The sequence below is a fragment of the Pyrgilauda ruficollis genome, unplaced genomic scaffold (assembly GCF_017590135.1).
Source record: "Pyrgilauda ruficollis isolate IOZ18807 unplaced genomic scaffold, ASM1759013v1 scaffold15, whole genome shotgun sequence".
Lineage (NCBI taxonomy): Eukaryota > Metazoa > Chordata > Aves > Passeriformes > Passeridae > Pyrgilauda > Pyrgilauda ruficollis.
Window position 1 is genome coordinate 13,035,386 of NW_024513654.1, and position 20,950 is coordinate 13,056,335.

At 40.7% G+C, this 20,950-nt stretch overlaps 1 protein-coding gene across 5 annotated transcripts in view; it reads left to right on the forward strand.

The window, feature by feature from the left end:
* The window catches only part of BTRC (beta-transducin repeat containing E3 ubiquitin protein ligase), a 120,380-nt gene that overhangs the window by 78,115 nt on the left and 21,315 nt on the right, over window positions 1-20,950 (forward strand). For all 5 annotated transcript variants that reach the window (XM_041461023.1, XM_041461025.1, XM_041461026.1 and 2 more), the window contains 2 exons: window positions 13,330-13,561; window positions 18,119-18,305. In XM_041461023.1, coding sequence (XP_041316957.1) covers window positions 13,330-13,561; window positions 18,119-18,305 — 419 coding nt within the window. The remainder of the gene's footprint in view (window positions 1-13,329; window positions 13,562-18,118; window positions 18,306-20,950) is intronic.

Below are 20,950 nucleotides of genomic sequence, written 5' to 3' on the forward strand. Positions count from 1 at the left end.
GGCGAGTAGTCCTTATCTGCTCAACTCATGTGACTAGACTGTTTGCCTGTGCCCAGCAGGCAAAGTTGCCTTCATGATGCCCTGAATTTGTGAACTACGATAGATCTATCCTAAATGTGTGTGCACAGGTTCAGATTCAGCTGTCTTCTCATAACATTAAAGTCTGAAAAACTCCTGTTGCTTCTCAACACACCTTTGTAACAGTGACAACAAACTGAGAATTCAGTTAAAACAAGACTAACATATTTCAGCTTTGTTTTTTTCTGACCTCACTTTAAACAACTGCTTTTGTTTAGACTAACATTCATTTAGAAGAAAATAAAAGTGAAAACCACTTAACAACTATACTACAAAAAATTAGATGGTTAATTAACTAAGACTTGTAATTTCTCAGCAAAGAAAGCTCCCTCTCTGACAAGTAAACTTTCCTTATAGGTCTTTGATTGTAGGTAATAAAAATGTTCTTAATTAATGCCAATTATGTGCATTTGTTGTTTTCTTTCAAGTCACTGTATTTTACAAAATTGTGTGAACTACAGAGCTGAACCAGGTTGTTCTCCTGCCATGTTGATTTAGATCTGCCGCCCTATTCTGGATCATAATTTGTAATCCCAAATAGTTCTGAGGTGGGTTGTAATGGGAGTATTTCAAGCTTTGATTTAGAAAACTGCAGATGATTAGACTTCACAGGCAATTAATTAATTGTAAAACCTGAGTTTTGAAACTGGTTCACATCATAAGTGAAGATCTGTTTGGAGTTCAAGAATTTGTGGAGAGTATCAGCTGAAGTTCCTAGAGAACACAAGCACATTAAAATATCAATAGTTTTTGAAATTATTTAAATAGTTGTACGGATGTAATTGAAAGTCAGTATTGGATGTCTGAACAGAAGAATACTGCTTGCACTCAACTTGTAAAGCCAGAGGGCAGGTATATCTGCAGTACTCTTGAAGAACTTGATCTTTAGTGGCTGCAAAAAATTATTGTGAACCCTAGAGATGGAAAGTCTTATTAAAAAATAATTCTCTATACAGCGCCTTTTTAAAAGAGTTCCACATTTTGCTTATGATGAATTAAATACATCAACATCCGACAATTGTAACTACCCAAAAGCCTGTTAAGTGTATGTGAACTTTGATAGTGAGGTAAGAAATACAGAGTCACTTAGGTTGGAAAAGACCTCAGGAGGTCCAATCTTCTGCTCACAGCAGAATAGTCAATATTGAATTCATTACTCCCAAGTAAGCTCCACTGCCAGGTACCTGCTTCTCCTGGGTTTTGCATCTACAGAACACCTGCCTACAATCTGAGGTCTCAGACTGCACCGAGAAATGAAGCCAGCACATGCTTTGCATAAGAAGGGCTACATTTTGCCCTAGCTGTTGCCTGCCTCTATCTCCTAAGATAGCACCAAGGACCACATCAAGTTCTGTAGTCTTGAAGTAACAAAGACACGAAATCAGCTGCAAACTGTTTTCCTAAAAGGACGGGAGATGTATTGCTGCTAATATACAGAAGTGATCACAGATCTCAAAAGTTTCAGTACTTGCTCGTGTATGTGGGGGGGAACTGCTGCTGCTGCCTTCCTGCTGGGTGGTCAGCACCACCTTTTACCTGTTTCGTTCAGACCTACGCCACAGCTCTGTGGAGGTGGGGGGAGAACAGATGGATTGTGATGTCAGCCCAAGAGACACCCAGCTGAAGGTCACCAGCCCAACCAACAGATTTGCGACTGCAGAGATCTTGCTTTTCACTTAAGATGTCCTTCCACTGCTGTGGGACAGGTCAGATGTCACACTATAATCCTTTCCTGCCACATGCGAGAGGTGTGGGGAGAGAGAAGTTGTTGCCAGTGCGTTTCTCCAAGTCCTCTTAAGGGGATAAAAGGAATGGCCTTGGATGCCATCTGTACTGCATAAGGAAGGTCTGTGTGTCAGGATTTGGGTGCAGCAGCAGGCCTGTGTACAGAGTTCGGGCCCAAAATGGCAAGGACAGCTGACAGATGGGACTGAGGGACATCGGCAGGCGATGTTGGGAGGTTTTGGTCAGGTGCTTCTGTCATCTACTCGGGTCTAGTTACTTCTAGTCTTTCTTATTGGACTTGTCAGAGACATAAAAACGTAGCTGTGGATAGCCTAGCACATCCTACTGTATTTCCTCATCTCTGTCACATACAAATATTAAAATCACAAACTTCTAAACCCAGGCGATATTCTGAAGTCCCCCGGTGGTTACACGTCAGAATTGCTGTGATGACTAAAGAAACTTACCTAAAGCATATCTTCCCTAGGGCACTTACCTTCGGGATGTGAGTTCTTGCCATGTCTGTTCTGATTTTGGGGTGGTAGCTGGTTGTTTCAGTTTGAGAAAACTCAACTTGAAATTTTTTCATAACACTCACCTTTTGGTTCTGCTTTGGAAGGCTGTGGAAACAATTAGTACTACTGCATTTTTTCTAACTGGTGAAGTGAGACCATGCCTTTGCTAACCAGTCTGTTTTGTTCAGCTTTTACGTGACAGATTTGTTTGCTGACACTTGAGAGGATTTGTTTGCATACACTTGTATGGTGTGGTGTCACTTTGTGACATTGCCCTCAACCAGCACCCTTGGTGCTGAGGTTTCATTCCCAGCATCAAGCAGTGCTTTGTCTTTGTGTGAAGTGTGTTGGGACATATCTGTTTAACTGATAGACTTGTGAAATGGAGTGACTTGCCTATGGCAGCACAGGAAGGGAATGGGAGAGTTAGGAATAAAACTCAAAAGACTTGGCTCCCATTTCCCTTTCTCATTTTTACGTTTGTTCTGCCAGCTTTCAGTTTATCAAGAATTAATAAGTAATAACCTATGATTGAAAAGGCCTGACAGTCTTTCTGTCGTGAGATGTTTCTCTGTCTTCAGCATTGTGCAGAGCTCAGAATTGTTGCACCTTTTTAGCTTTACTTAAGCGACATTACTCAATATTTAATGTGAAATAGAAACACGTTATTCACAACTGCAGTCAGCTGCATTGGGATGTTCATCAGTCAAAAGGGGGCGAGGTAGCAAGACTTTCTATGCCATGAAAATTGAAAATTTTCAACAACTTTTTTGTTTAGTTTCTTGCTACATCTCACATTGTACACACAGCTGACAGGATAATCCTTCAGCTTGTCCTAAATTACCTTTTAAAATAGAGATCAGTTAATTACAGCAATCTGAATACTTTTAATCAGTTATAAAGGGAATTTCTAATGACACTTGTTTCTCTTGAATTTCAGATAAACTAGTGGATGTGTTCTTAATTATGCATGTGACCAAAAAAAAAAATCAAGTAAAAATTACAAACAACACTACCCAAGACTGCTTTGAGTGAGATCAGATAGTCACAGCTTAGCATCTATGGCTCTTCTGTGTGGAGGGTGCTAGAGGGAGCTCTAACCCCTCGATCGAGGAACAGGCTGTCAATGGTGCATCTCAGAGTTTGGGCTGTGGTAGGAAACGTTGACTTTTTTTGACATTTTAATTTTATTTTGTAGCAGGAAGTTGCATATGGTTTTTCCAATCATGAGCCCAAATTGCTCCTCCTAAATGAGAACATGCAAATAGTATGTTTGTGAGTGTACTATTATTAGATTTAATACAGCTATTGTGAGCTACCTGAAAATACAGAAAACAAGTGAGAGGTATCACTAAGGTGTTTAGCAAATAGTGAGTGCTAAAGTCTAATAGTCTCTTTTTTTCACAAAGGAGAAAAATTCTCACCATAGAAGACCTAATGGTATTTAAAAGAGAATACATTTTAAACTGTTGGAAGTAGAAGCTACTTAACTCAGCCGGTAATAGGTTCTTAGATGCTTAGCCAATTATTATAGTAGAAGTTACAGAAAATGGTGGTGGTTGTTAGATAAATTTAGAAATGGGATGCATCAGTGCAAGAGGATGAGAGAGATTTCTCACATCAGATACTCCACACTGGTAACATTTTTGATATGACAGGAAAGTAACTCTCAGAATGGGATGAAAAAAAAGAGAAAACTTGGGTTTTATTTGTAGAAAGGGAAATATAGGTGAATTTATGCTATTTTCATTGCTTATTAACAAACTCATTAAAAGGAATAGCAGAATCATGGCTTTGAGTGGGGGGACATTATGTGGAAAATACAGTATGTTGAAGGACCAAGTGAAGCTAGCAGGTCTGTTTTGCCACAATTTACTGGGGGATTTATATTGTTTATATGCTACATTCAAACGTGGCCACTTTGGTTGAGTCTACTATAGGGAGAAAAGTAATGGAAAGCTCCTCTCTCCTTTAGTTTGAGGTATTTTTCTGAAAGATTATTGGCAGCTAAACACTGAGCAAAGGAGGGATACCTAATGGAACAGTCTGTGACTTGGGCTTCTGAGTTATGCAATTTGAGTGTCAACTGATAGGGATAAAGTCTGCTCAGCTGTGGAGCTGCATGTACCTCTCTGAAGTGCTCTTACGGTTAGACCTGGTCACTTGCTGTAGCAGAGGGTACTGGTTTCTGCCTTTCTTCTGTTGTGTGCTTTCACATATCAGCAGCACTTGGCCTAACCCAACTTAATGCAATTTCTGAAGATACAGAATTCATTGTCCTTAGCATGGATTTTTGGAGTCTGTTCCTTAGGTCATAAATCTTTTGCCAGGTACTAATAAAAGAATGGACCAACATAGTCTTAAGATATAAAGTCAAAGAAACTTCAAGGTAGGATGGAGCTCTGGAGGTCCAGCTGCCTGTTCAGAAGAGGATTACTTCACAACCAGTTCATTTTGCTTTGTCCACTCATATTTTGAATGTCTTCCTTTTAATGTCCAGAGCTTTGCTTGCTGTTGCCCCTCTTCCTGTCATTACACACTTCTGAAAAGATTCTGTCTCCCTTTCCTCTGAACCTCCCTTTAGGTAGTGGTAGGCTGGTGGATAACCCCCAGTCTTCCCTGGGCAAAACACATCCATCTTCCTTAGCAGTCCTGGGGGTCCTCCATGGGAGTCACCCTGGTATGCCAGGAAGGTAACGTTTGACTGAAAGTTTAGCAGAACAGCTTCATCTTGAGAAGACAATGCTCATTAGTGAGAGAGGGTTATTGCATGCCCCTGTAGAGGTTATAGGAGGCTGCAAGGCAAAATCTCAAGATTTTGGCTGCAGACCACTGACCAACTTTAACTTAGCACTGTACATGAATAGTTAATGGATTTGTCCTCTTACAGCTGTCTCTGTGGTACCTGCTAACAGCAGTAGAATTGGTATCAGCCAGTGGGAGTTGCTAAGATGTCCTCTTCTAGATCTGGCTGTACTGGTGGAAAAGAATACCATGCAGCCTTTGCCTGGCTGCTGCAAGTTGCTGCCCTCCAGGATCTGTCAGCAAAACTGCAAACCTGCTCTCAGTTAAGATGAGGTATTTTAGTGTAGACAGTTTAAATAGCAGGTCTCTGCTAACAAGCTTATTTTGACTGAAATAGGTTAGGGAGTGCTCATGTAGCCAACTCCTCCAGCAGATCCAAGGAGTACATTTGCAATGGGAGCAGAGCACATACATGAATCTTGTGCTTCTTCAGAATGCTGCTGGGTTTTTGTTTTTTACATCTCTCCAGTATGCCTGGAAATTGGAGAGATGTAAAAAATGTATACTCCTGTAGCTGGGAAATATTATATGATACCCAGCATGCATATTCTTGACTTCCAGTTCTGAATCTCTCGCATTGCCTTGGCTGAGTAGTTTGGTGTGCGTATGCCCTCTTTGTTGTTGGTAACAAAATGCATCTCAAAGGAAAAACTCATGGAAAATACTACTGAGTAAGCCATCTTGGAGGGCTTGTGTTTCTTGGTGCTAAAAGCTTTACATAGGCAGAACCAAGTGGTTTGAAAATCTCAGTAGTGTTTTGGGAGCAGATAACAGGTTTTTACGATCATTCTCTCTCTCTTTGTGTTGTTCACAGTGGTATCAGTCTTCACTGTTACTTCAGCCTTGTTTTGAGTCACTTGAGTCCATCTACCTGTTCCTGACTGCCTTTCTCTCTGTTAAGGGAGCACGTGAAGTAAGAAGGAAATCAGCAGTAACACCCATAAAGAGTGACTTCACTCACGCAGTAGATCATGCTTGGGTGTTTTAAAACAGAAGCAACTGTTCCAGAAAGCTGTGAAACTGCTACTTAGAGCATTGTTTACTTATGCCTCTCCCTGATGTAAATGAGCACTTTGCTGCTGCTGGCCATTACCTGATGACTTTAGTAGACTGGTTCACCAAGTCATAATGTGAATATTCCTTCCCTCCATTAGCAGTAATAACATGTAATGGTCCCAGCAATTCAACTGTGGATCTGGTGGCCATGCCAAGGAAGAAAGCATTTCCTTTGGTGGTTTCCCCTGGAAGAGATTTGTTGTTACTGGAGTGTCTGCTTTGAGATTAAGTGTATGATCGCGTTACAGCTAGTAAAAGGTGTGCTCTGAAATCTGTTCCTTTAAGAGTGATAGTGCCTGCCCTCCCCCCCATATGTCTAGATAGGCATTTGGTCGAGGATCATAGTTTGGGAAAGTAACATATGCCAGTGCTGTGCTGATGCAAGCAGATTTCTCATCAGTGCTTGTTATTTGCAAAGACAACTTGGAGATGAGGAGGAGGAGAGGGACTCCCAATTCACATCCATTGCTGGCATCAGAGAAATTTTATTTTGGAGGTTTTTGTCAACACTTAAAATCTAGGTGGGAGACCTATATCGAAGGAAAGTTTACAGTAAAAGCTATGAGATTCCAGACAATTAAACTTTATTAGCCTGTCTGAAACATTAAGTATTAGCTTAAAAGAATAGTTTTTTAATCTCCTCCCTGTTGCTGTTTACTGTGTAGCAGTGTGGGAGGGGAGCATCTTGTCCAGCAAGGTATTATTGCTGCTCTTTGTATAGCCTATGTGCAAGTGCTCATGGCTCAGTCCTGTCTCCCCAGTCCCCAGAGAAACTCCCCACGTTACTTCTCTGGTGCCTGCAGCTTTTCCTGGCCTTGAACAAAATCAGCCTTTTCCCTCTCTTCTGTATCTGAGGTAATATCCTTAGCCAGGTGCCCTCCAGGCTGACACCATATCATAGGTACTTAGATGGTACCTTTGAAAACTACTGCCCTCCCAGGATTTCAGAAAGTGCAGCAGGTTGAGCTGCTGTGTCCAGCATAATTCCAGTGATCTTTCATCTAGATGTATCCTTTCTTACAAAGCTTTTCTGCAGTGTGATTAGAAACCAGATGTGGACAAGCAGCCTAAAGCTCCAGAGAAGCAAAATTGCTAGTTCCTGGGGTGCTGTTAATTTCAGTATGTGTGTTTTGAATTTTCTCTTGAAAATAAACAGTAGAGATGCTGTGGTTTCTTTCATGGTGCTTTCTTTTTGACTCTCAGATGTGATTGATGATCATCTACTTCTGGGTTATGTTCGTTTTTCAGAATGTTTCAGTGAGCTTTGCAGCGTGGAAAGTAATTCACTACTGAGCGAGTAAGTCCATATATGAGCTAAACCCATGGTTAACCTCACAGAGGCTGTTATGTGAGATGGAGGCAGGCAGAAATGGGTAGATTCTAAACTGAGCTTTTAAAATAAAAGTAAATGGAGTGAGTTGTTTAATGACCTAGCATTGTAGCCTTGCTGTCAACTCAAACACTGGAAAAGCAGGTTCATCCTGCAAAGTAGAAAAATGAGGAGCTGGCTGCCCTACTCATGTCTCTCAGGTGCTATGGCTCATGAGATCATGTTTTTTATGGTGAGACAACCCCCTCACCACCCCCCAATTCTCAAACCAAAGGAGTTCTTTTACAGGGAGCTGCCAGTGAGGAGCTGCAAAGGAGCTTCTTCCCTCTCTGCTTCGCCTTGGCAGTCTAGGAATCAGTTCTGCAGCATTTGGTAATTGCAAGCCAAAAAAGAAGAAGCCGGCCATGGAAACTGAGCCTGTATCCTCTTAATTATGGTGTGACTGCCTTTAGGCCGTGCAAAAAACACCCTTTGAACTGCATTCTCAAATAACTATCTCTGCCTTTGGCATTTGGAGGGCTGGCATACCTCAGCTCCTTTTCACCATTTTTGTTACATTGCTCTGGTTATATTGTTGTGGCATTGAGTGCTACTTCACCAAGGGCAGTAGTGAGCAATTCCATGACCACACAAGTAACTTCAGGAAAGTCAGCTGGGCTGAGGTTCTCTGGCTAAGAGCATCTTTTCTGGCACCAAACCGAATCATCCCATGGCCATGCTGGTACTTTTTAATCCCTCTGCTTTTCCCACATGCTTCTAACTTGATCCAGAATTCCTGAGCTTTTGCTGCTGATGAAAATAGTTTAATGTTTGGATTCACAGTTGTGGGCATTTTTAATGTGGTCAATCTTGAAGAATATTCAGGATATAGAGGCAAGCATGGCTTTGCTTCCGTTGTGAAGTTCCTATCTTTCCCCACCTTCCTTGGCCCCTGGACATACACCTCCATGGTTCCTTTCTTTGTCATTCGATTGCTTGGGTTTTTTTCCCTAGTGTCTTTTATCTTGTGAGTAAAGTTTGAACAGTACGCAGAAAGTTAACTGCCTGGAGTCTTTTAAATATAAGTAACACGCACCCAGTAATAAGCTGTCGGTTGTTTTTTTGCTGCCTGCAAAGAAACATAAACACAGTGCTCATTTCTGGCAGGTTTTTACTGTCAGAGTTTCTCCTATTATATTTATCTTACAATTTGCCAGGGGGTGAAGTTATTAAGTTTTAGCAGCAGCCATCGATCAAGTTCACAAGTTAACACGATAAAGGCTCTGTGCCGCTCCGATCCGGGAAAATGATGATCCTCACTCGGTAATTAACTAAATGAGAAAGTTAAATCTTACTTGAGAGCTGGGAGAGATGAAAGAGAGGTGTTTGTCAGTTTCTCAGTGGAAATTAGAAGCAGTTTTCTGCAATTCCCTAAGCTGCTGCTCTGTCATATTTTACATAAGCACTGGGAAAACGTCTTGTAATTAGTGCTGTCATGGAGGATTTTTTTTGCTGAAGGATGTTGGAATAATTCATTAGATTATCAAGAAAGGCTTGTGTCCTGAAATGATTAGCACAGTGAAATTTAAACCATTAACGATAACAAGTTTAGAGCTTGCTGCAGTGCAGAGGCACCCGGGGTACGTCTGTGCCTATTTCAATCATTTCTTATAATTAAACATTATGTCCTCTTTTTTCCTCCCCTTCACTAAGACCCATCCAAAATTCCTGTTAAGGTGGCTCTGTCTAGATCAGTGACTTAACAATAATGGGCAGTACAAGCAATTGGAGGTGAAATGCTGCAGTTGCAGAAAAGCAGTGAGTCCAGGAAGGAGGGAAGAAACCCAGTATGACCTGTTGGTACTGGACTGTGGAAGAAAAGATCTTTCCTGTTATCTAGGGAGAAACTGAAATTTGCAGTGGTGGTCTAAGCTCTCAGTATTTTCAGAATTTCAGCATGAAGATGTCTTGAAGGTTCAGAAGGTACCAAATTTTGCTGGGATCATTTAAGCCATTCTTAATATTCTAGGAGACAGTTTCTTCTTGACTCGAAGAGATGTCTTCTTGTGTTGAGAAACACAAGACCTGAATTCATACCCAGTGAAAGGTATCTGAACAAAGTCCTCTGCAATGGCCGGAGGATATAATTTTTTTTTAAAGTGTATAAAGACCACTCATATTGGTGGGTAAACACTATTGCTGTACTACAGTCAGGGAAGTTGCCAGGTTTTGGTTTTTTCTGTGCTTTAGTGGCTCCTTGGTCCCCTGTACTGAACAAAACCAAAAGTAACCTTGCTTGTCATACATGGGTTACAGCTGTGATTTACCATAGCTGGTTTGTTTTATATGCAAAGCAGTAGATCTATCCAGTCTTTATTTATCTGTGTTGAAATATTGCACCTTCCTACACTTGCAAGCCATTATTTAGATTAAAGTCCTTTCATATATTAGTCCTCTTCTACTTCACTGGGCATACAAATGTGCTTTGTGTTAAATGTAGCCATTTGGAGAAATGGTCTTGTAATTACAGGCTGCACTGGAGCATAGTACGTGGATCCCTGAGCTAGTACCAACCTGAGGCACTCAATCCCCTGGGCTTCCTGGCACAGCTTATGAGCTCAGCTCTGCATTGTCAGAGGACACCTCTGCCATTCCTGCAGATGAGCCATAGTGCCCAGAGCCAGCTGGGGCACCTCTCAGCCCTCACATACAGGCCTTTGTGAAAAGGGAGTTGGTAAAGCTTCATCTGTTCCAGCTTAGCAGTTTGCCCTGTTATGCCCAAATTTCCTCCCAGATGATGGACTACCAGTTTTCATTCTTCTTTGCCATTTTTGGTAATGAAGCTTATAGAAAATGTGATTGTATACAGTGCATTTGGATGGATATTTACCCTAGCAGTGTGTATGGCAAGAGGAACAGGTTTTTCTTTTTCAGGTGAAGCCTGATTATTGTATGAAGAGAGGGAAGAGGCTGTAGATGACTCAATAATACAGATGCTTGATGATGTTTTTTGATGGGTTTGTGGGTTTTTTTTTTGGGTTTTTTTTTTTTTTTTTTTTTTTTGAACAGGCCTTTTCACTGAACTGCCAGTGGATTTTCAGGAATCTTGAAATTAAAATTCTGGAACATTTGTTCTAAACTGCAGTTTGAGTGATTTGAGAGCCCTGTCAGTTTACCTGTCTCTACTCTGCAGAACTGGTGTGTTCATGGCATGTCCTGTCATCTTGGTCCCCTGCTGGCACAAACCATAGGACATGCTGGGCACACCTCTGGGCTTATGCTCACTCCTTTTGGTGTGAAACCAGAGCAGACAAGGGTGCAGATCAGGTCCCAAGCTGGCATTGTAAGAATGCAACTGAAGTATGAACCTAAAAAATATGGTGTTCTCATGTCCACATAAACACTGTAACATGCTTTTCTTAGCTGAACCACTTGATAAATCTAGAGTTTCACTTCCAGAGCTGTTAAAAGTGCTCTGGTCAATGGATTCTTTAATTTACTCATTATTCCTGTCCAAGAAGCCTGTGTTCAGGCAGAATGAATGGTTTTGTCCCGTCTAAGCCATCTATTTGTACATACATAAGCCATGACTTGTATTTGCAGGTGTTGCAGCTTTTGTTTGATACCACAAACCAGTGTTTTAGAAGTAATTGGGGAGGTGAAGGCTGCTGGAGGAAGGGTGTTCAGAAGGCAAGGAAAGGCCAGGACGTGGTGCCACCCTGTGAAAGGACCTGCACCTTCATTGGCTTTGCACATCAGCTGTGTGCTCCACTCAGGCTCAGCATGTTAGGCAGACTTCAGAGTCCCTCAGATTAAAAGACCCTTGGATAGGTTTTTAAAAAATGCTTTGTAGAGACAACCTGTTTTTGTAGGATGCACAGCAAACAAAAGGAGAAATTAAATGAGATCAAGATTGTAGGTTACAACATCTCCCCACTGTCTTAATCCGGCATTTTTACTGGGATGCCTGTATTGCAAGCAGTTTAACTGCAGCAAAAATTACCAGAATCCCTTAACACAGATGTGCAGTCCACTCCAGTGGTAATCATCTTTTGCCAGGCCCTTAACTACTGTGGACTTTGCTAAAAAAGTCCAGTCTTTCACGCACAGGACTTGATGCCCACAGTCTCTTGGCTGTGATTTCTCTTGGCCCAAGAGAGAGTTTTCTTTCCTGCTGCCCAGTAGTGGCTCTGTGACTTGTTTGCAGTCAGTGCTGTCCATGTGAGGATTGAATGAAATCGTAACTCGCTGTCCTTGCCTTGCATGATCTTTCTGGACACAGCCACAACCACACGTTTGCAGGGAGGAATGGGGGTGAACTTGAAAACACTGAGCTGCAGAATGAAGCACTGATGGTGTGATCACCATGTTCTGTGTTCTCAAAGAAGCTTAAGTCAAACTATAATCCAGAAATAGAAAAAAGCTGCTTGTTAAAAATCACAGCTCTTTATGTCTTTTTCTACCAAAGGAAGGTCCAGCTCTCTAGAAATGTTGAAGAGAGTATTTAGGTGCATTATCTCTAAGAAAATGAAATGTGTATGGTGATCAGTTAAATAGATTTTCAACTTAAAAGATTTTGGTATTCCAAAATCAGGATTCCTGTTGGGATTGGGAGGTATTGAAGTTCAGGATTTATTTATTCCCGAGAAATGAGAAACTTCTGCATTCCAAATCTACAACTGCTAACTAAATTTTGTGGTCTCTAAATACCCCGCTGTTTTGGCACTTGCTGAAAAGAGGCTTTTTTGTTGTTTTTCATTTTCCTGTAAAATCAGTTAGTCATTGCATTTCTTTAAGTTCATTAGATATCTTTGCAGAGAGATTTAGGGATTCATTTTTTTCCCTTAATTTAATAAGGGAACCTCTGGCAAGGTCGATGCTTGGAATTATCATAGAACAAAAATAAGGCATCCCTCCCTCAGTGTTTTATGTGTTCTTATATCTGTAAGTTATTTTTAATTATTTTATAATAATGAAAAACCTCTGTGTGTATTTTGACAATAAAAATTATGTAATAATATTGACTGTTATTATAATGCTGTCTGGCGTTAAACTGTTGCAGTGAAAGAGAGAAAATCACATGTTTTCAGCAGGAAATAGAAACTATTTGACCAGCATAAGAAAAGATAATTTCCCAGCAAATGGTTAACCTTACTTTGACAAAGGATACCCTTGCAATGAAAAATGCACACTTTTCTTCCAGTTAAATCATTTAGAAAGCAGAATTTATATCTTACTCTCGAGTAGTAAATTGAAATGTCAGTGTTTTGCTTTGTCCCTGAAACTCTTCTTTGAGCTGACTCCTTCTGACAACATATTAACAGTGCTCAGAAAGTTGAAAATATTTTATTCTGTGAAAGAAGTATTTACCAAATGTCAGGGTGTATTTTAGCTGGCTTTGCTCTCGAGGTGTAATTCAATTTTTTTTTATCTATTTCATGCATTCCCTATGAATTTTAGCAGCAATCCATTCTTCAGAAGAAAAAAAAAAACAGAGTACAAATGCAATTTGCTGTAGGTGCATTGAAGTAACTGGTATATGTACATTAGGAATCCAAATGCATTTTACTGTCTACGTGTTAAATAAAGTTGTGTTTATGTTAAACTGTTGCTGAAGGTTTCCCATCTGACCAGAGTGGTTGTGTGCAGCTCTGGCACGAGCCAGTGCATTGTCCTGCAGGCTCGGGCTGACAGCACCAGCCGGGCTATGTGGTCTGACAGCTTTCATGTGTCAGAGTGCTTTCTGCCTTCTGTTGTCTGCCCCCTAAAAGAAATTGTACAACTGCTTGTGTTTCTTCTCATATGTGTTATTTGGGTTGTTCCTTTCCTTCCTGTTTACAGACAAAACTTGCCAATGGCACTTCCAGTATGATTGTGCCCAAGCAAAGAAAGCTGTCTGCAAGCTACGAGAAGGAGAAGGAGCTCTGCGTCAAGTACTTTGAGCAGTGGTCCGAGTCTGACCAGGTGGAGTTTGTGGAGCACCTCATCTCCCAGATGTGTCACTACCAGCACGGACACATAAACTCATACCTCAAACCCATGTTACAGCGGGACTTCATCACTGCACTGCCAGGTATTTCTGCAGGCAGAGGGAGCTTGATCTCTGTCTTTCAAGAGACTGTTCTGTTCCGCCCTACCCTGCTGGAGAGGTCTCTTGTAGGGTCAGTTTGCAAAACAGATAATAGCTTTGGAATGAAAAGCTCTATACCAGTATGAAATGTTGTAATATTTTAATTTGTGTTCCTACTGTATGTCAAGGCATGATCTAACACCATCATGGTTTGTCTAGGAGTAAATGATAGCTAATCTATGTATTGCATGGGTGGTTATCCCAAGCCATAGGGCAGGTAGTTGTGCTCTTAATGCCCACAACGATGCATGAATAACAACATTTTTTTTAATTAAAACTACTACTCTTTCTGGTTGCTCAGCTGAGGTTTTCTCTTTTCTTATTTAGATATTTGTCTCTCTTTCCTCCTGAAATAACTTCCTGAAGCCATTGCTTTGATTATGTGTTTATTGATAATAGAAAATTGAGGGCATAAGAGCAAAAGACGGAAGTGTTCTGGTTTTTACACCTTTGTTGTGCTTTCCATTGAAAATATTATCCTAGCTATTCCCAGATGTGGCATTGGGCAGATCTCACAGAATGCACACATAAAGTAGTGTACATGCAGTTTTATATTCCCCCTGTCATATAGATTGGAAAACTAAGGTGGTGAGAGATCAGATATATACAGCAGTAGAGTTTCAGAACCAAACATAAATTCCTGGCTCTTTAGCACATATTTTTTCAGACCATTAGGTCATACCTCTGTAGATAGATAAATACTTAGTAGATTAGCATTCCCATGCCATAGGTCCTTAGGTTGAGAGGGACCTGAGCAAGAAGGGGTGCAGGTGTTGACTCTGAACAGCCATTTGAAGGAGAGGTGTTTCTTTCCAAAAGCTTATTCTGTGGATACCTTTATAGATTCGCTGAACTTCTTACAATTTGGTCAATCTAGTCACTCATCATTCTTCAAAAGGGAGTTCTCAACATGAAATATAAATTCTAGCCTTAAAAGATGGAAAAAAGCATGTTTAACTGTGAATTGTATAAAGCATAAAGGCACTGCAGGAGTTTTGCTAGGAAGTTAAATAGGTAGACTCATTGGATTTTAAGCTCATTGTGCCCAGTAATCAAATGGCTGTTGTAGCATTAAAAAAAAAAATCTTAGTTATGCTAAGTACCTGCTTTATGTTAGTTTTTAGTAGTCCAATGGCAATAATCTTCTTGTACTTAGAGCAGCATTATAACTTGTGGAGCTGTTCTGTTTCAGAAAAATAGGAAGTGTTTGGAAACTGCATTGATTTCCCCACTTCTAAAGTGGAAGGATACATGTAGGTTCTTACTCAATTTTTCCAGGTCTTTCTCCGTGGAACCCCATTAAAGCACCCACTGAAGTCAACACTTCTCTCTGCACTTGGTTAATTTCTTCCTACAAGGCTTTTTCTGAGAATTTTGGGCAGATGCTATAAATACTTGTAGAGACATTCCAAATTTCCTAGCCGTACCATATTTGTTAGTGGTCTATTCCCAGTTGCCCAGGAAGCAGCTGATTTTGCTCTATCAGAATGCAGAATAAATAGGAATCAAGCAGCTAATATGTGAGTATTTTAATAGTTGGGGGAAATGTGTGTGTAAATAATGTATGTGCATCAATCTGCATATTTACAAAGTACAAATGTCTTAGTGAATATCACTCTGAGGGAGAAAATTACTGGCAAGGGATTACACTGGTGCAGACTCTGCAGTCTGTGCAGGATGTCCTGAGTATAAGCAGGTTCTAGTGAAGGGAATGGGAAGGGAGGAAAGTAAGAAACTGTCTAGGAAAAAGTGATGAACCCAAAATTCTAAATTAAGTCATATAATAAAAAAACCCCTAAACTCTGTAAGTATTTTTTAGCTTTCTGAAATTCTCAAGTGTTCAGTACTCTGGTTTCATTTTTACTACTTCATTCTCTCTCCTGCTCTCCCCCTTGAGTGAATAAAACAATAAAGCTGCTTCAAAATCATGAGGCATCTTATCTCTGTCCTCCTAGCACAGTCCCAAGGAATGACCAGAATTAAAGGTAATTTTAGATCATGGGTGTATGTCACTAATATGCAGTAAAGTTGGCTCAGATTATTTTCCCAGTGCTTTGAACAGAATTAAGGTTGTTTGAAAAATACAGCTTAAGTGTGTCCTTAACAAAGTTTGTTCAGTTTCTGAAAAAATAAGACTTCTGCTTAGCATTTTCAAGCTGTTTAACATTTTTTATGAGGAAAGTCATTTTGATAAGGATTTCATGTGTGAAATAGCTGAAACATTCTTGTTGGTTCAGAGGGTTGAAGGGCTAATCGTGTTTCACATCCATTTAGCAAAATCTTCTGTGAGCAGAGTTTTCCCTTTTTAAGGAAGCAATGCTTTGTTAGATACATGCCTCAGTGAGTTGTGCTGGTCCTAAGAAATAAAATAATAAAATTGAGTTTGCAGCCAGGCCAGAATAGCTCTGCCCACCCACTTAAATGTGAGCAGGAGAGGCCAAAACATTAGTATTCTTTTGCTGCAAAGGGTCTAGTAACAATGGCAAAGGATGACTTAAGGACATGGCAGTGGTTACAGCACCTTATTGCAGCCAAGATCTAAAGTGCAACTCCTGATGAAATAGAAAGGGCACATGGGTGAAGATTACTGTGCCCAGGTGTTGCTGTGTTGCCCTGCTTCCTAAAACCACCAGTTGTTCCCGGTATATAAAATTAATTCATCCAGTGGTGCTCCTGACTTAAAGCCACCTGTGAAGATTCTATGGAGGCAGGCATTTGCAAGTGTCCTGGTGGGTCTGTAAATGTCTGTGAGCCCTCTGGAAGCAGCACAGACTGGGAAACCTGCCATTTCCACACAAAGCTTCAGGAACAGGGCAACAGGATGTCCATGTCTACCCTGCCAGTTGTGGAATTCCTGCAAATTCCTGTTCACATTCACTAAAGTGTTGTCTCTCTCTTTCCACAATTTGCTGTGGAGTCAATCTAAATTTACAAACACTTTTTTTTTTTTTTAATAGTGGTTGTACATGTCTTTTCAGATTAAATATATAATAAAGGCTCATGATGCTTTTATTTTGCAGGTTGACATTTAATTTGGCATCTCTAAAGATAAGAAATGTCAGACCTCTTTCTCCACTCTCTGGTTATGCCTGGTGTCATTCACATGGTTTTTCTACATGAAGATTGAAGCATGAAATGCTGAGCAGAATGTCTGACCCAAAGTGTATTCTAAGTTTAGTATATTTGAAAGCAGCAGGAGGAGGCATGCTGAATTGTCTCATTTTCATGCAGTGGGAGATACTTTTGAAATTTTTTCGTTAAGGAAAAAAAAAGGTTGGGCCATTTTTGTGTCATGAACTCTAATCAAAGTCAGCTGGTTGCACCCAGTTTGGGTTTGCAAAAGTCCCGACATGTGACTGTAAAAATGTACTTACTGCCTTGTCTTACCCTCTCACAAGCAGGGCCTGGTCTTTGAGGCTGTTGTTTTAAAAGCAAGAAAACATGTATTTAACTTTGTCCCAAGTGTGAACCAGAGGGAAGACGCATGTAATACCAATCTGCCATGCTTCATTTTTGGTTGGACTGAACATTATGCCTGAGGGATGATGTGGTCTAAACTTTCACAAAGTGTAGGAAATTTAACCTGTGAAGTGAGATAATCTCTTGGTGGTATGTCTCACTTGTGAATTAAACAGCCTTCAAGAGAAGCTGTATTTGCACAGCTTTTCATTTAAAAGGCATCTCGTTTTCCTGAAGTCTTGATTGTGATTAAATTTGAGTTGGTAAGGGCACATTTTTGCTGACTACATCCATCCAGGTAAGAAACATAGCATAACCTTCCCTACACAGACATTACATTGAGCTGCTTGGTGCTAACCAGGCAATTGCTTTACTTTTCATTCCAGTCATGCTGAAGTAAAGTCAGTCCTGGTATTCACACTGGGAAATATTTGCAAATGATATTATTTTGGTGCATATTTTTCCTTCACCCACTAAAATAAATGAAACTAGCAAACCTGCTTCACTTTCTCCCTACACAGCCTCTCCTTCCCTCTTGACGTCCCTGTGCATCTGCATATCCTTCCCTCCCCCCTGTCTAAAGGTACCACTACCCTTCAAGGCACACATTGGGAATATATATTTTTTTCTTCATTACATTTAAAAGCTCCTGCTTTAGCAAAAACAGCTTTTGAGCCGTTGCAACATGAGAACAGCTGTAGCAGTGAGATGAGAAATGGTCCTAATATAGAGAGATTTTGGGGGCTGTGTTGCTGAGTTGGAAATGCCATCCATAGAATATCCCCCTAGTGCTAAAACCCATCGAAGTAGATTGGAATGACTTCTTGGATTCTTTATTATTTTTAATGACTTGTTGTGCTATATCCAAAGGAAGTTGGATAACACTGCTCACTCCTGAACTTAGCCTCAAATGCTCTTCTGTGCATTTTGTCCAGCTCCACATGCAGAAGAGGAGATGGAAGGAGAGTGTGTCTTTGTACTAGCAGGGCAAGTTGTCTGTCCAGCAAATAATGTTTTTCTGTTGTTGTTGTTCTCCCCCAGCTCGGGGATTGGATCACATTGCTGAGAACATTCTGTCGTACCTGGATGCCAAATCTTTGTGTGCTGCTGAGCTGGTGTGCAAGGAGTGGTACCGGGTGACGTCGGATGGGATGCTGTGGAAGAAGCTCATTGAGAGAATGGTCAGGACAGACTCCCTGTGGAGGGGTTTGTCAGAGAGGAGAGGATGGTAAGGAAACTGAATCTTTGTGCCCCCATTCAGGACAGTAGGGTTTGTGTGTTTCAAACCATATTTGAAGAGGGTTATTCAGCACTGAAACATCTTGTTGGTTCCAAACCTGACAGTTGCTTACACCAAAAATCATCCATTGAGGAGTTAGTTGCCACATTTGGCTATGTGGTAACGTGGGGGATTTTTTCCTCAGCTTCCTCTTCTGATCATGCTCTTAGTCCACTGTGACAAGTGAGATATACAGACTGAGATTTTTACACCCAGCTGTCTTTCAGTTCAAATTAAGAAGCTGTGTGTGCCCCAGGGGAACCCTAAACTGGTCAGCAGTTCAGAGCAGAAGAGCTTTTTCAGGAGTGGCAGTGGGGTAGCATGTGCTATGAATTAGTTCTTTCCTGATAGGTCTGTTTGTTTTCCTCAGCAGATTTTCACTATTAGATATCTGTTTAATTTTCAAACTGGAAGCTGAGGGTAGGTACCATGGAGAATAGGGGACTTTAGAAATGCAGATAGATTAGTTAATAATCATCTGGAATAGCCTTACTACAATGTAGGTCTCACTCAAGTTTGAAGCTGCTCTGCTAACATTTCATTAGAACTTTCTCTCTCAGGGGTACACCCTTTAATACATAATTTTCTTTTCCAAGGGTGTCCCTAGGATGTTGGCAGAAAGGAAACTGGGTATGAATATTTCATAAACAAGATAAAAGTGACAGCTCAGGCATTTTGGTTGCTATTAAAAAGAAGAAGATACAGAGTTGCAAACAAAGACTCCTGGTTTATGGTTAATTTTGTTATACTGTTTGTTTCAGGAAGTAAAGGCAAGTAAATCAGGATTATGAGACATTCTTTAAAAATAAATGCTACTTTGATCTGCTTCCAATAGTGCAGTGTTTCTAAAGATTATAAAATAAACACAAGCATGACAATGGTAACTTTTGCATTTCTTTTAGTGCCTTATTTTCTCCAGGCATTCCATTTTTTCTCCCTACTGTTGTGGTCACAGTAGGTCCTAAGAGGAGCTTAAGAGGTCATTTAGTCCTTTGTTTCCCATAGGAAGAGACAGGTTTTTCTTAAGTCATCCCAAATCTTTGTCTTAACTTGTTCTTAAAATCCTCTCCTGATGGAGATTCCCTAGGCAAAGCCTGGGAAAGGAATTCAATGGTTTCATTTTTTACTCTTTCTAACTTCAGTGTTTGAGAGGTTTTCCTGATATCTAGGCTGACCTCCTAGCTGCAGTTTGACTTGTTACATTTAACCTGCACAGATAAACAGGACAGTTTCTCATTCTCCTTTTTGTAGTAATCTTTTCCATGTTAGAAGATGTGCATATGGTTGGCTGCACTAACCAGCCATAATGGTGTGTTGTTTTGTCCTCTTGCTATTTTTGGTTTTCTCTGTTTAGACCCTTCCTAATTACTCCATTCTTGGAGTATGGTGTAATCAGCTGAGTGTCTTCTGCTGAGGCATCAGTGGCGTTTGCTCCCTCCACACTTTAGAAATAACATTAGTACCAAATACTGGTCATATAGACACATGACATTTCTAAAAGACAGGTGCAAAATTTTGCTTCTCATTTCAAGGACAGACCCCCTGCTACTGCACGTCTTCAGGTTTATGCTATGTGCTGGAGGTGAGTTTGACACAAGAGCAAGTTGTGCCCAAGTCTTTCAGATTGCCCTCTGGTTATCTCTGTGATGAACAGATAGAACTGTGTGGTTAGGAGATGCAGACAGGAAATACCCAGTGCAGTTACATCTCTGCCATATCGAACTTCACAGCTTGTAATCAGTGCTAGCTCTGTGCATGGCACAAGGAGATTACTAACTGGACAGTTCAGAATGATGGACAACTGGTGTTATTTGGTCACAGCTCCTCAATTTGCACAGAGCTGCCTGATTTCAGCATTTGCAGCTCATGATTTACAACAGAACCCCCCCACACCATTCTGCAGCATGGCAGCCTTCACTGGCAGATTGTCAGGGAGCAGTACGGGTTACACAGATTTAGAGAAATATAAAACAGAAGCCCAAAATCTGGGCATGCTTGTGTCCATCTGATTGAATTGGCTGGTCATCAAAACCTGCAAACAATAGCTCCTTTTATATCAGAGCCACAGCACAACAACTACTGGGATGCCATGAAAATTCCAAGCAATCCTTCAGCTGAACAGTAAACAGCTGACTATGCATGCAGCAGGGCACAACTTACAGGTAGCAACCAGACTTTGTGTTACATTAGCTAGTAAAGTTAGGAAGAATAAAAAGGTTTTTAGGCACATAGGCTTGTACACAGGTTTTTCTAGACCTGCCCTAAGTCTTCCAGGATGTCTCCGAGGTGTTCTGTGCATCTCGAAAGAGGTTTTCATCTTGCTTGGACAGTAATACTAATTTTCATTTGTATACTTCCAGGCATACAGGGATCACAGTAAATAGGCATCTGTCTAGTTAGTGGCTTGTCTGCATCTGTGTGTGCCATCTTCATGTGTTTGTTCTCATATGTATGTCTGCTTGTCATTATATTTGAGGAAACAGGTAATTCCTCTGTCCAAATGTGAAAGCACCTTTCTCTCGAGCTATAATTAGAATTCTTCATTTATAGAAGTATCAAAAGTTCTTTTCCTGAGCATTTGTCATTTTGCTTGT